The sequence below is a fragment of the Paroedura picta genome, chromosome 9, assembly GCF_049243985.1.
Source record: "Paroedura picta isolate Pp20150507F chromosome 9, Ppicta_v3.0, whole genome shotgun sequence".
NCBI classification, from domain to species: Eukaryota; Metazoa; Chordata; class Lepidosauria; order Squamata; family Gekkonidae; genus Paroedura; species Paroedura picta.
Window position 1 is genome coordinate 68,178,343 of NC_135377.1, and position 13,126 is coordinate 68,191,468.

At 44.5% G+C, this 13,126-nt stretch overlaps 1 protein-coding gene across 1 annotated transcript in view; it reads right to left on the reverse strand.

Moving 5' to 3' along the window:
* Positions 1–1,389: 1,389 nt before the first annotated feature.
* Positions 1,390–13,126, reverse strand: part of GFOD1 (Gfo/Idh/MocA-like oxidoreductase domain containing 1) — a 58,825-nt gene continuing 47,088 nt past the window's right edge. The window contains exon 2 of the mRNA XM_077353235.1: positions 1,390–10,513. Coding sequence (XP_077209350.1) covers positions 9,594–10,513 — 920 coding nt within the window. The 3' untranslated portion in view covers positions 1,390–9,593. The remainder of the gene's footprint in view (positions 10,514–13,126) is intronic.

Below are 13,126 nucleotides of genomic sequence, written 5' to 3' on the forward strand. Positions count from 1 at the left end.
CAGGTGAGCAACAATTAGCATACCAACTCTACCCTTTAGTTGATACTTTGCTAGTCATTTCCTAAAAATAGTATGTTGTCCTTCACCACTATCTTTTGTCTTTCATTTAACCAGAGAAGGGATTCTTTGGTGTTTATATGGGAAGTAATAGCTCCTGACCTTGTGAAAACAAAAGAGATACACAGCTAGAGACCCAGAGCTTAGAGGTATAGGCAAAGTGGCAAGTTTCCAGTGACATGGTAAGAAGGAAATACTCAGCACTAGAAAGGGAATTAACAAATAACTCTGATGGTAGAACAAAGTATGAATCCAGGGTTGAGCCTGCACGGTGCTTTTTCTCCACTCCCAGCCCAAATAAATCCCTCCAGTCTTCACTGAATTTGATTTCCATTTTGATTTTGGGCGCTTTGAATTTTCCCTCTGCAACATGCATGATTGATCTGCAGTGACCCTACCTTTCCCACGCAATATCCAGGAGTGGATATAAGCATTGAAAAACTGCCACCAGTATAAGTGTAGATTTCTGGGTTTTGCCATTAACTTCCTGCTCCAAAGCAGGAAGTGTTTGAACTGACGCCCTGGCCAATCAGGGAACACTACGACTTCCTGGTCCTCGGTTGCAAGGCTTCCCTCCCTGTTTTTAAGTGACTGTGCTCCAGAAGCCCACACTTCTCTCAGCAGAGATTTGCCTCGCTCTCTGAGAGGCTGCTGCTGGCTCAGGAGTCAAAAGAGAAGGAATAAAGTAGCGATCCCCAACCTGTGGGCTGCGGACCACATGTGGTCCTTCGACTAATTGGAAGTGGGCACCGAAGGACACCTTCTCCCCCCCCCCCCGGCCCTTTACTTCATCCCCCCCAGACCTTTACAACACACTTTGGGTGTCATTGTCTCCCATCACTCCCAGATGGGACTATCTCATTGCAGAGAAACAAGCTCAGGGTTCCCATTGATTTGTCATGAAAATAAAATGTTCCTTATGTTCATTGTTGTGGCGTGTCTGTACCTTATTTTGAAGGGATGTTTAAACATTACCATAGCGATCAGAGAGCGTTAGGGCAGTGGTTGAGAGTAGAGGAGTAAACTACCACCCCCCACCGGGCCTCAGTAAAAGGCATTGAGTGGTCCCCGGTGATTAAAAGGTTGGGGACCACTGGAATAAAGCACTAACTCGACCCCCCCCCCCCCGCCGCAGGTTCAGGAAAGGTAGTTCAGCTTCATGACTACCAATCCTCTTCCCCCTCTGAGTTTCCCCAATCAGGTGCAGAAGGCTTTCTGTTCCAATTGGGGCGGGGAGGGGGAGAAAGACCCGGGTTCAAATTGATCTGAATTCAGCAAGATCGACAGCGGAGGAGTGGGGGGAAGTAAATGCAGAATCAGCCCAGTAACACCTTTAAGACCAACAACATTTTATTCAAGGTGTAAGCTTTCATGTGCATGCACACTTCCTCAGACACAATGAAATGGGATCAGAAGTCCACATGTATTGGCAGAGGGTGGGCCACAAAGTATTACACAGCATAATAAAGATGTTTAACAGAGACAAGGGCCTAACAGAAATAACAAGCTGAGTTTATCAGGTCATCATTTGGGTTTAACTCTGGAGGGGGGGAACATGGTCAAGGAAATAAAATTTCACGATTAGAGACTAATGGACAGCCTCATTCCCGATTGTGGAACAATGAGAGTAATTAACACCAGATTCAAACTTTGTCCTGCTGCTTCAGACCAACATGGCAACCCACCTGAATCTATCAACCCTGGTAGTAGCTCATATTTTAAGTCCAATTACTGTGGGTTTATGGCATATAAGCCGAATATTTATCATTTTTAAAGACTAAAGAATAGGTAGATGGAATTAACTTGAGACCTGAATATTGTCATGAGTGCCTTGGTGCAGAAGCAGCTGGTGCCAGCAATCAGCTGAGAACTGTGCTCCTGATAAATAAGGCAGGAGCCTGTTTACCATTTCTTATGGTATTACAGGTGGAGTATGCCATCAAAACGCTGAGCAGACAGACTGGCAGCTAGCCTAGCTGCACTCCTAAGTAATTCCTTCTCCAAAGTTCCAGTATTCAGAGAAGGAACTATGCAGATTACCCAAGCAGACATTCAAGCTCTTCTAGTACAGTTGCAAGGGCTACTGAATGGATTGCCCCTGAGGTGTATCATTTGGAACTGATGTAGGCTATTATTCAAGGGATTTCTCTTGAGGGCAGAAGAAAAATTCCAGAATAAAGGGTATTTTCATTACTGTAATGTCTGAAAATAAGGGGGTGTACGCTTGGCGGTGGTGTGAAAATAAGGAGAAGCCTTAAACTCTTCAAAATAAGTAATGTCTGACACAAACCTGATTTGTTTAGAGGGCGGTACTGATGTAGTGAAGCCACTGGCTCTTGGGTGTGCGTTTTGTGTGTGATGACAAGTTGCTGGATTAATTTGACATGTAACAAGTAGAACTTAAATTGGAATTTTAAAAAGACTTCTGTACCTTTGGCTACCATCTCAAAATGATCAACAAAACCAATCAAAACTCTTTTCTTCTAACCACCACTCTCCCCATTCGTTTAAAAAAAAACCCCTGAGCAGAAAGATTAGTGATTTTATTCAGGTATATCGCGTCAAATCACATTGTTTAGCAGGAAGAAATGAAAAAGAAAAGAAAACACAACAAAGGACCAGTTGACGCCTGGAATCCTATCTCCTTTATTTACCGTTTCTGTTCCTTTTATTTTTTCGACGCACATTTGGAAAGAACAGCGGGAAACCATGTCTTAAGCTGCACATATGCTTGTGACTATGACTAACTACATTCTCCAAGCACTGTGAAAGTAACAAATGAACATCGCCCTTCCAATCAGTGGAAACCGGAGGTCAGAATTTGCTGCATCTGACAGGCCATGCTGTAGCCGGAGGGAGGGGGCATGGGATGGGGGACGGAGGGGGGCACAGCCAGGCCACCTCCGTTCAGAGTAGCTGGGCTGTTAAAATGCTACAGACAAACTCAGCTTCCCTGCTCCTGCTCTTAAAAACAATCCCCAAATCATCTTGTTATAATTTAGACACCGTTTCATTCTGCTACTCACATTATTATTATAGATATATAAAATATAGACTCTGTTTATCACACACTTTTGTTTGATAAATAGCTTTTTAAAATATCTACTGTACATCAAATGCCCATGCATTGACATCATTATATAGTCTGCATCTTACATATATAAATATATGCTTGTAAAACACAATAAATATATATGTATTTAATTCAGCAAACACTTAATAAAACAGTTGGGGAGGTTATTAATGTTCAAAATATCAGAGCCCTGACGTGGATGGCCCAAGATACTCTGGTCTCATCAAATGTAAGAAGCTAAACAGGGTCAGTCCTGTTTAGTATTTGGATGGGAGACCTCCAAGGAATATGATGGTCAAGATGCAGAGACAGGCAACGGCAAAACACATCTGAACTCCCATGCCTTGAAAGCTCTATGGGGTTGCCACCATAAGTTAGCTGCAATTTGACAGCACTTTCCACCCTCACCAAAAACATCAACACAGATAGGACAAAAAGGCATCATTCAAGAATCAGTCAGAAAAGATGCTAATTCTACGAGAAGAGCCCTAACCTTGAGAACCAGCTTGGTGTAGTGGTTAAGAGTGGAGAACCAGGTTTGAGTCCTCACTCCTCAGCTGGGTGACCTTGGGTCAGTCACAGTTCTCTCAGAGCTCTCAGCCTCACCTCCCTCATAAGGTGTCTCTTGTGGGGAGAGGAAGGGAAGGCGGTTGCAGGCCGCTTTGAGACTTCTTCAGGTAGTAAATGTAGGGTACAAAACCCCAGCTGTTCTTCTTCTGACCTGGATAGCCCAGGCAAACCCAATCTTGTGAGATCTTGAAAGCTAAGGAGGGTCGACCCTGGCTTGGGTTTGGGTGGGACACCTCCAAAGAACAACTAGGGGTCATGATGCAGAGGCAGGCAATGGAAAAACACCTCCAAACTCCTCCTGCCTGGCTGTCAAACAATCCTATGATCTCCTAGCTATATTACACACATGCCATACAATGAATAAAAATCTACGGAAGGAGATTTGCAGGTCTGAATTATCAGGGTTCAGGTGGGGTTGCTCTTTGTTGTTTTCTGGGTGGGATCCAACCAGTCAGGGGAGAACAGTGGCTGCAGTAAGGAGAAGAATTCAGCGAGACTGTTCCTTCTGCACACGCTGGATAATGTGCAAAACAGGAAAATCTACTTCCAATGTGTATTGAAAATGCATGATCCAACATGCGCAGAATGGGCCCTGTTTTGCAAAGGAAAATCCAGCTAACAAAGCACATTGAAAGTGTGTGCGAGGTGTCCAAGGTGTGCGAAATGAAAGCCTGTGGAAAAAGCTGGCTGGAGGCAACCCAAGGTCCTTAGTGCACCACGCAGGTTGATGAACACACAGTGGAAGAAAATAAAGACAGAAATTTAACCAGATCTGGTCCCACCGCACCACAAGGCTGGGCCCACACAACAATCTAATGCCTGAGTTCAGTTCTGAAAAAGCATCAGGACGCATAACATCTAGTTTAGCCTTCAGTTACCAAAGATGCAAAGAAATAATGAGATATTTATTACTAGTCAGGTGGTTTTGAAGTCTGGAACCCATGAAAAGGGAAGATCTATGGGGCGCCACCTCTGCACACTCCCTAAGGCGTCAGGCCTGCTGGGGTGGGTGCCTGTTGACTTGGGTTATTGGGGTATTGGGAGGGTTATTAGATTGTTTTTACTGTATGATTTTATTGTGATTTTTATTGTTGTACACCACTGCAAGCTGGCTGGCGGAGAGCAGCAGTAAACAAATAGAATTAATTATATCATAATATTAATAAAAGGAAGGGCACATTGATCCCCGCATGACAGTTCTGGTATAAAAACTCAAGTAACAATTTTTTTTAGTGCAAATTTCATCAGAGGTTATGTATCAGATTTTGGAACGTATTTCTGGCTGGCTGTAATTCCAGAGGGTTAGGCATGTTAGCCTGCTATAGCAAAACAAAACAGAATTGCAGTGGACACCTTAAAGACTACATATATTAGAGCATGAGTCTTCGTGAATCAGAGCTCACGTCTTTAAATGCAATAGCAATTTTCTTTCTTTCAATTGCATTTCAAATGCATCTGATGGCATTTGAAGAAGGGATCTCTGACTCCAGAAAGCTCCTGCTGGAAGGTCCACACCAAGTCCACACACATTTGAAAATGCATTATCCATGTGCCCTTGCAGCTCTCCCTCTAAAGTGCATTGAAAGTGCATTATCCAACACATGCAGAATGGGTCTCTTTCTGTTTTGTTTTGTAATATCTTCAACCGTTTGAAAACAGAATTCCATAATTTCTACGATTGCATGTTCTGCAAATGTAATGAGGATTTTCCTTTTAGGTTCTTTTATGTAGAGAACATTGTAAAAAACAAACAGAAGAACACCAATGCCATACAAGTTGGATGTTGGGACCACAAAACTGCCTGCACAGGAAGAGACCTGGGTCAGCTTCTCATCTAATCGAGTTAGGGAGGAAGTTCAAAGACTTCTCTGCTAAAAGGCTCCCCTTATAATCTCCATGCTCAGGTATGGTCTACCTGTGTACAAAATATGCTGCCAAAGAAATGCAGCCACCAAGGGAAAACAGGTTTAAAACAGCATTTAGCATTATGCCTTGAAGTCTCTGTTCTTCAGCAGAGGGCCATATGCTCTGGAAGGAACACCCTGAACATAGCAGATTCTTTCTTAATGGAACAAACCAAGAACATAACACTCAGATAACTGGTACAGCCCAACACCTGAGGTGCTTGGTACTGGATTGACTACAGTTGTGCATGGATGAATAAGGGGGCAACAGGAGGTCAAAGAAATGTCATGTATTTCCCCATCAAACTCTCTGCTTCCTTCTGGAAGCTGTGAGAGACTTTGTGTCCCATTAGGTTTTGGAGCAGGTTTTATATGCTGATCTTGGATCGTAATAAACCACTGATTAAATTACTGATTGAAATTGATTGATTGGAGCAGGCTGACTGGGTTCTTAGTAAACCTTCCATACCCTTGGCATCAGGCCACATTTGGTTAACATCTTATGCACGTGAATGATGACTGACCCAACACAAGGCAACAGGGTTTAAAGTCATGTCAACGTTATACATTCAAACCCAGTTTGGACTCTCAACATTCTACTTTTCCTAGAATGCTGTGAATTACAGATTTGTGAGGAAGTCAGGGATCGGTGAAGAAAGAATTGTCAGGAAATTGCAGTAAGGTGGAAAATGGCCATCTAGGAAGGCCTTACTGCCCCCTCGACAGCTTCTGCACACGTTGGATAATGCACTTTCAATGGGATTTTTGCAGCTCAATTTTCCTATGCAAACCAGGGCTGAATCTGCATGGAGCTTTTATTCCAACCACAGGTTGATTCAGTCCCTGATATCTCCACTGAATGTGATTTCCTTTTTGATTTTGTCCGATTTAAAATTTCCCTCTGCAACAAGCAAGATTGATCCGGGGTGACCCTCACTATTTGAAAAATCGGCATGAGAAAGCATGCAGATCTCTGCCTGTTCTGAATTTACTGCTGAGCCTCCATGGTAGAGAAGCCCTGACTAGCCAAGGCTTCAGTTCAAAGGCTTCCTCGTTCACAGGCTGCAGGCTTGCCTTAAAGGGAAAGCCCTAACTTCTCTCAGCAGAAGCTCCAGAAGCCCTAACTTCTCTTGGTAGAGATTTGCCTCTTGGTTTTTTTTCTCTCTCCTCTGCTGCCTCCAATACTCTTCCCCACACTTCAAGAAAAGAAAGAGGCTCCTGCTGCACTTGGCTTCCCCCCCCCCCCTTCTGAGCTTTCCTAACCATGTGTAGAATACTTTTCTGTTTCAATGAGGAGGGGGGGGGGGAAGAGGAAGACCTGAGTTCAAATCAGTCTGGATTCAGCAGTATCCACAATGGAATAAACAAAGTAAGTACAGATTCAGCCCAGGAAAATCTACTTCTAAAGTGCATTGAAAGTCCATTATCCGACGTGTGTGGCATAGGCCGCGATGTTGGAAACGTATCCAGGGGCCTGAGGATATGCAATGGGATGGGTAGTGGGGACAAGGCCAGTCACAGATGGCAGTTTCCCCAACTTGCAGCTGCAGAGCTGTCAAAGAGACTGGAGGACTCTTAGGGATGCCACATGGCGATGCTATTTCTAATGGCAAAACCATGGTAATTAATAGGATTAAACCACAGCTTAGCTGTAGGCCGATGTGCCCTATCTTCAGCACTACATAGAAACAGAAGTCTATGAATCTAGCAAGCAAACACAGCTTTTGCTCTAACACCTGCCATTTGAAAACGAGATCTACACCCACCTTTAGCAGTAAAAAAAAACAAAACATCTAAATCCTCCAGCACCAGAATTTCAGTAATACTACATTTGCAATTTGTTCCTTGAACTGGCACAGCCTCCTTTTATCAAGAGGTGATAGTTTTCTTTGAGTGCTCATGTAACATTTTTAATCTGATGTCTTCTCCTAGGTAACAGGCCGCACGAGAATCTCTCTGTGGTTTCAACAGGTAAACTCAGAGTCCGTGTGGCTGTTATTCCCGGAACGGGGATTGCCGCTTCAACGGTATCTCAACATAGTTGTACCAGTCTCCTGATGTGATAGTCAAAGAAATCACCCTCATGAAAAGAGATGGGTGTCAAGTCTGGGGAGAGGGGGTACATTCATAACCTCTGTGTTTCCTTTGGTCAAGTCATGTTTTGTTTTGTACAACTCCCACTTACGAAATTACATTTTGGATGTGGTTGAAACCCATGCTCTGTTCAATATCACCTCAATTTGGGTTCCAAAGACAAACAGCAACATCGGAAACAACAAATCATCCCGTGGCACCTTAAAAACAAACACGTTTATTGCACCATATGTTTTAATGGAAGCTTGACTTTGTCAGATGGATTACTATTATCTTGATGAATTGGGCTCTACGTTTTGAGTTTTGTCCTAACTTGCGGCCCAATAAACTTACCAGCATTTCATCTGCTCCTGGATTCTTTGTTGGTTTTGCTGCAGTTGGCTAATTGGGCTATCTGTCTGAAATCTGCCAAAACTCAGTGCACCACAGAACACCAAGTGACCCCCGGTGCAGCCAATTTTTGTACATCCTTACTTGTCCACAGATTTTTGTGCTTAAGAGTACAAGAACCCAAGGTGTGCAATTCCCAGAGCACAATAAACTTTGATTTGTTCCAGCTGGAGTTTATGCAACAAACTCTGGTTGATCTACCAAATAGCAAATCCTAGTTTATGTGTAAACCCCAGTTTGTCTCCTTCCTGAATCCCAGCGAGAAAGGTATTTTCCCTGCACTGCACTGTGCCCTAGTAGACATTACTCAACAAATTGTGATGTGAATTCAGACATCATAATGAATAGATACAGTTAGTATCTATCGTTGGTAACAAGCCAGCTACAAGCACTTAATCCTACTTTCATTCTTACCAACAACCCCCAGTTTCTTGAGTCACTTGTTTGGACTGGGCCCTTGACTCAATGGAAGAGCACCTGTTTTGCATGCAGAAGGTCCCGGGTTCAATCCCTGACATCTCTAGTTGAAAGGATTGGGTAGTAGGTGGTGTGCAAGACCTCCATTTGAGACTTTGGAGAGCGACCAATTACAATAAGACAGTACTGACCTTGATAGGCTAATGGCCTGGATCAGTAGTGTTAATCTATAACAGAGAACTCCTACGTAAGGGGACCAGATTAACAGGTATAAGACAGCTTAATGTTTTCAAATGTTAACAACTAACGGGGGTTGGATCAAACCATAGTTTAATATGATCGGAGTGCAGCCCATGTGGAATGTGCCACTATTTTTTATCAGCCTGTATATTTAAAACTATACTGTTTTCTTTTCAATGCATATTGCAGGGAGGTGGGGAAAGGGAAAATGTTCCTGAACATCAAAAGACCTTCTGAGTTATATGCAACAAGCCAAGCATCTGAATTTTTGTAGGTGACACATTCATGCCAAGTACTCTTAGGCTTATGAACTGACTGTAGGTGCTTGGAGTTACCAAATGTAACAGCAATACATTAGCATGCTCTTACCAGTGGAGCTGCTACAAAAGTATTGATGTCAGAAGCCATTTTGTCCACCACAAGGGACTTCATGACATTTCTCCATCTTCACAGACTACTGGTTGGCAAGGAAAGCCATCACTGGACCTTTCCAAACTTTTTTGTTTTTCTCCTACGGTAAACACGACTCAATCAGCTATGCACTTCCAGATTATACACCGGTCCCGTTTCACCTTCCTATTAATGCTACTTTGTAAACACTTTTATCAGGCTCTCGAATAAGTCTTTGTTCGGTCTGGTGTAGGACGGCAATATGCCACGTACAAGCAGCTACTACCTCAGCACCAACCAGGCAATGTGGCTTACATTTCCAGGACTGATTCCTCGGATTGTCTCCCTCATCCAAAGCATGATGCTCGAGGTATCTTCTGTCAGGAAAGAACCGTGCTGAGTCACTTCCTTCCCCCTCGCTCCCCCCCCCAACCTGCCCTCCTAGACCCCGCTAGAAGCTAGCAGTACAAAGACATTCTACTCCTGCGCATAGCTTCGCTGATCAAGTACGCAGGGCTTAATTCGGGTTCCTCAGTCATAATCACAATATTCTGCCATTCCCCCAGTTGGTTTGATTTTTTAATGGTGTCCACCACACACAAAGCATAGAGGCAGTCGTCGAACGTGGCAGCCATGGTGAGCGGCCGGCCATCCCAGGTTCTTCTGTCATCCTGATCTTCGAAGGCCTGCCGGACAGCCTGCACCATCTTTATTGTTCCTCGGAGGTATGGGGACGGAATGTCACTGAAGGCCTTCTCAGGCAGCAAGGAGTTGCTGACGGGAGTGGAGTCCTTCAGAAGAAGCTCCTTCTGGGATGAGCTATTGCTTTGTCCATACAAGTCCGTTCCTACTACAATCAGCCGCCCGCTGGAGCCCACCACAATAATGTCCTGTTTGAATTCCCCGGGGATGTTGAAGTTGAGCGTCACAGTGCAACACACTCCCCCTTCCAAGACCATCTGAAACGTACAGAAGTCGTCGCTCGTGATCTGCCGTATTCCCTTGATGTGGTCCGTCTGCTTCACGAAAGTCTTCAGCAGCCCGTGGACCTTCACCGCTTTCTGACTGGTGAGGAAGGTCAGGAGGTCAATGATGTACGTGCCGACGGAGTGCAGGCCCCCGCCTCCCATCAAGTCGTCACAGCTCCAGTTGTATTTCTTCCCCAGCAGGCTGCCGCTGTGAACCTGCACCTCGCACACCAGCAGCTCCCCCACGTAGCCTTCTTGGATCAGCTGTTTCATCTTCACAAAGGCGGGAAGGAAACGGAGAACGTTGCCCATGATGCTCATGAGTTTGGGGTAGTAGTGAGCAGCTGACATCATTCGAAAAGCATCAAGAGGCGTGGCTGTTCGGTCACAAATGACATTCTTCCCAATCCCTGCCAGGAATTAAAAACAAAGAAGTTAGGCTATCTCCTGGTCCGGAAGAAGAAGAGTAGTAGAAAAGTTAAGCTTTTATATACCACTTTTCTCTACTGTAAGGAATCTCCAAACGGCATACACTTGAAATTGCTTAATTTATAATATTCCTGAGAACAAATTTCTCACAATTTAAATATTTGGTATATCTGTTCTCTGCCATTTGTGTAATTTATTTAGTAACTGCTACTAATTTACTGCTAATTTACTCTTATACAGCCGGGTGGCCAATCTGTGGCTCTGCAGATGTCCATGGACTACAATTCCCATGAGCCCCTGCCAGTTATGCAGGATGGCTAGAATGGCTAGAATGGAGCCAGGGGTAGGAAAATGGTAGCCATTAGTATTGGACTGGGACTGGCAGGGGCTCATAGTAATTGTAGTCCATGGACATCTGCAGAGCCACAGTTTGGTCGTACGTAGTATACTATACACCAGGGGTAGTCAAACTGCGGCCCTCCAGATGTCCATGGACTACAATTCCCAGGAGCCCCCCGCCAGCATTCGCTGGCAGGGGGCTCCTGGGAATTGTAGTCCATGGACATCTGGAGGGCCGCAGTTTGACTACCCCTGCTATACACTTATATACCCACTCCTTACATAAGTAGTCTAGCGATTTCCATTTTATTGTCTGGAGAAATGCGCATGTACACAAATGCCTTGAATAAAACTTTGCTGGTCTTAGAGGTGCCCTTGGGCTCAACGTTTTGCTTCATCCTCTTCTGCTGAGCTTCTTCCTATGAAGGGGTGACTCTGAGCCTTTGTCTTGAAGAAAAAAAAAAACAGCCGTCTCCCACAACTTCTACTTGATCTATACAAAATAAGGCTTGTCTGATTTTGGAAAACGAATTTAGGTCGCTGACCTTAAGCTCCAGCCCCAATTCTGGTTGCACAGCTACCCTTTTAAAAGCAGTGCTATATTTAACAAGTCTTTCACAACTAAAAATATCAGTTCTGTGGAACTACTAGTAGATGAGCCACGGGAAATGCGGGAAGAGGACTTTTAAAATGGATACGTAACGGGACAAGATTTTCTGTGCCCCCAAAGGGTACACAGCAAAATCTACATGTGCTGTGCATCGCTGGGCACATGGCAGTTATGAAGGCTGCTTTTTTGAGGCTCTTCTTAGGCGTGGTCTGGAAAAGGGGGGAATCTGGAGGGTGCAACAACCCCAAATTCTGCCTCCACACCAGCAGTGACTGACAGTTTACATCAGGGGTAGTCAAACTGCGGCCCTCCAGATGTCCGTGGACTGCAATTCCCATGAGCCCCTGCCAGCGAATGCTGGCAGGGGCTCCTGGGAATTGTAGTCCATGGACATCTGGAGGGCCGCAGTTTGTCTACCCCTGGTTTACATGAATGGCTCTAGCAGGGTGCTGCGGCACAGAGCTGCTGAGCTTCCAAACTGCAGCCCATTATTTGATCTAGTCAGACCTGAATTTTCAATCCCCGCTGGCAAAAAGTCACATGAATTTTATATGGGTGACCTACTTTTATTTTCAGAGGTAAAGTTCAGCTGCCGCTTGGGTAGCAGAACTATCAATTAAAGCGAGTGAAACTGGGGCTTAAACCTTTGCTGCAGAACTTAAGGATGAGGTTCCTTAAGGGCTCTTCTGCATGCTCAGCTTTCTCTTGATTTTCTGGGCAATCTACAAACCTTGGAACTAGAAAGGGTCCTCCTGCTAATCTGCCTCCAGGGGCATTTTCTGCACATGCCTCAAATAATGGGGATTTTCAAGGGAGGATTCTGTTGTCATGAGTGGCATCTTCAATGACATCCCATCGCAGCATCCCTGTTTTTATTGATTTTGCATGCTCGTATCAATGCATCAATATAGCATTGTAATGATAGGTTGAGCAGGTTTTGTGAATTCCCAGTAGTCTGGGTTTTTTTTATGTATGTCTTTTGCCTCTTCCTTCACAGAGATATAATGAAAAGGGTGGATCTCCAAAATGGAAGGGGATAGACCAGTCTTTCTCAACTTTTTTATCCTTGAGAAACCCCTGAAATACTCTTCAGGCTTTGAGAAACGCCAGTAGTGGCGCAGTTGTGCAGAATATGGTTGGGTAGCATAGTTGTGTACATGCCCACTGGGGCCCCTTCCCTTCCTACCCCTCCAGGCCCATCCTTGGCCATTGAGGGGGGTAGGTTGACATAACCACATATGGTCATATCACCCAATAAATATATAACAAATATATAGAAATGAATTCCCACCCATTCCAGGGCCATGAAGAAACCCTAGGGTTTCATGAAACCCTGGTTGAAAAAGCCTGTGATAGACACCTGCACTTTTTAAAAAGTGAAAGCTGGGAAATCATTCAACCTATCCTTACAATGCTATAGCACGATATCAATATTTCAGGACCTTAAGAAAAATGAAACCACTTATCTTCAGGGTGGGGAAAGGAGAGGGGGTAACCTGACAATGCCAATGGTCCAATAATCAAAAAATGGGGTTGAGGGTGGGTGGTGGTCAGCAAGACAAAAAAAACAACAGAAACACTATGTACAAGGAAAAGGCAACTCAAAATTGGCTTCTGGGAGAAAAGATCAGGGTGAAAGTGGTCT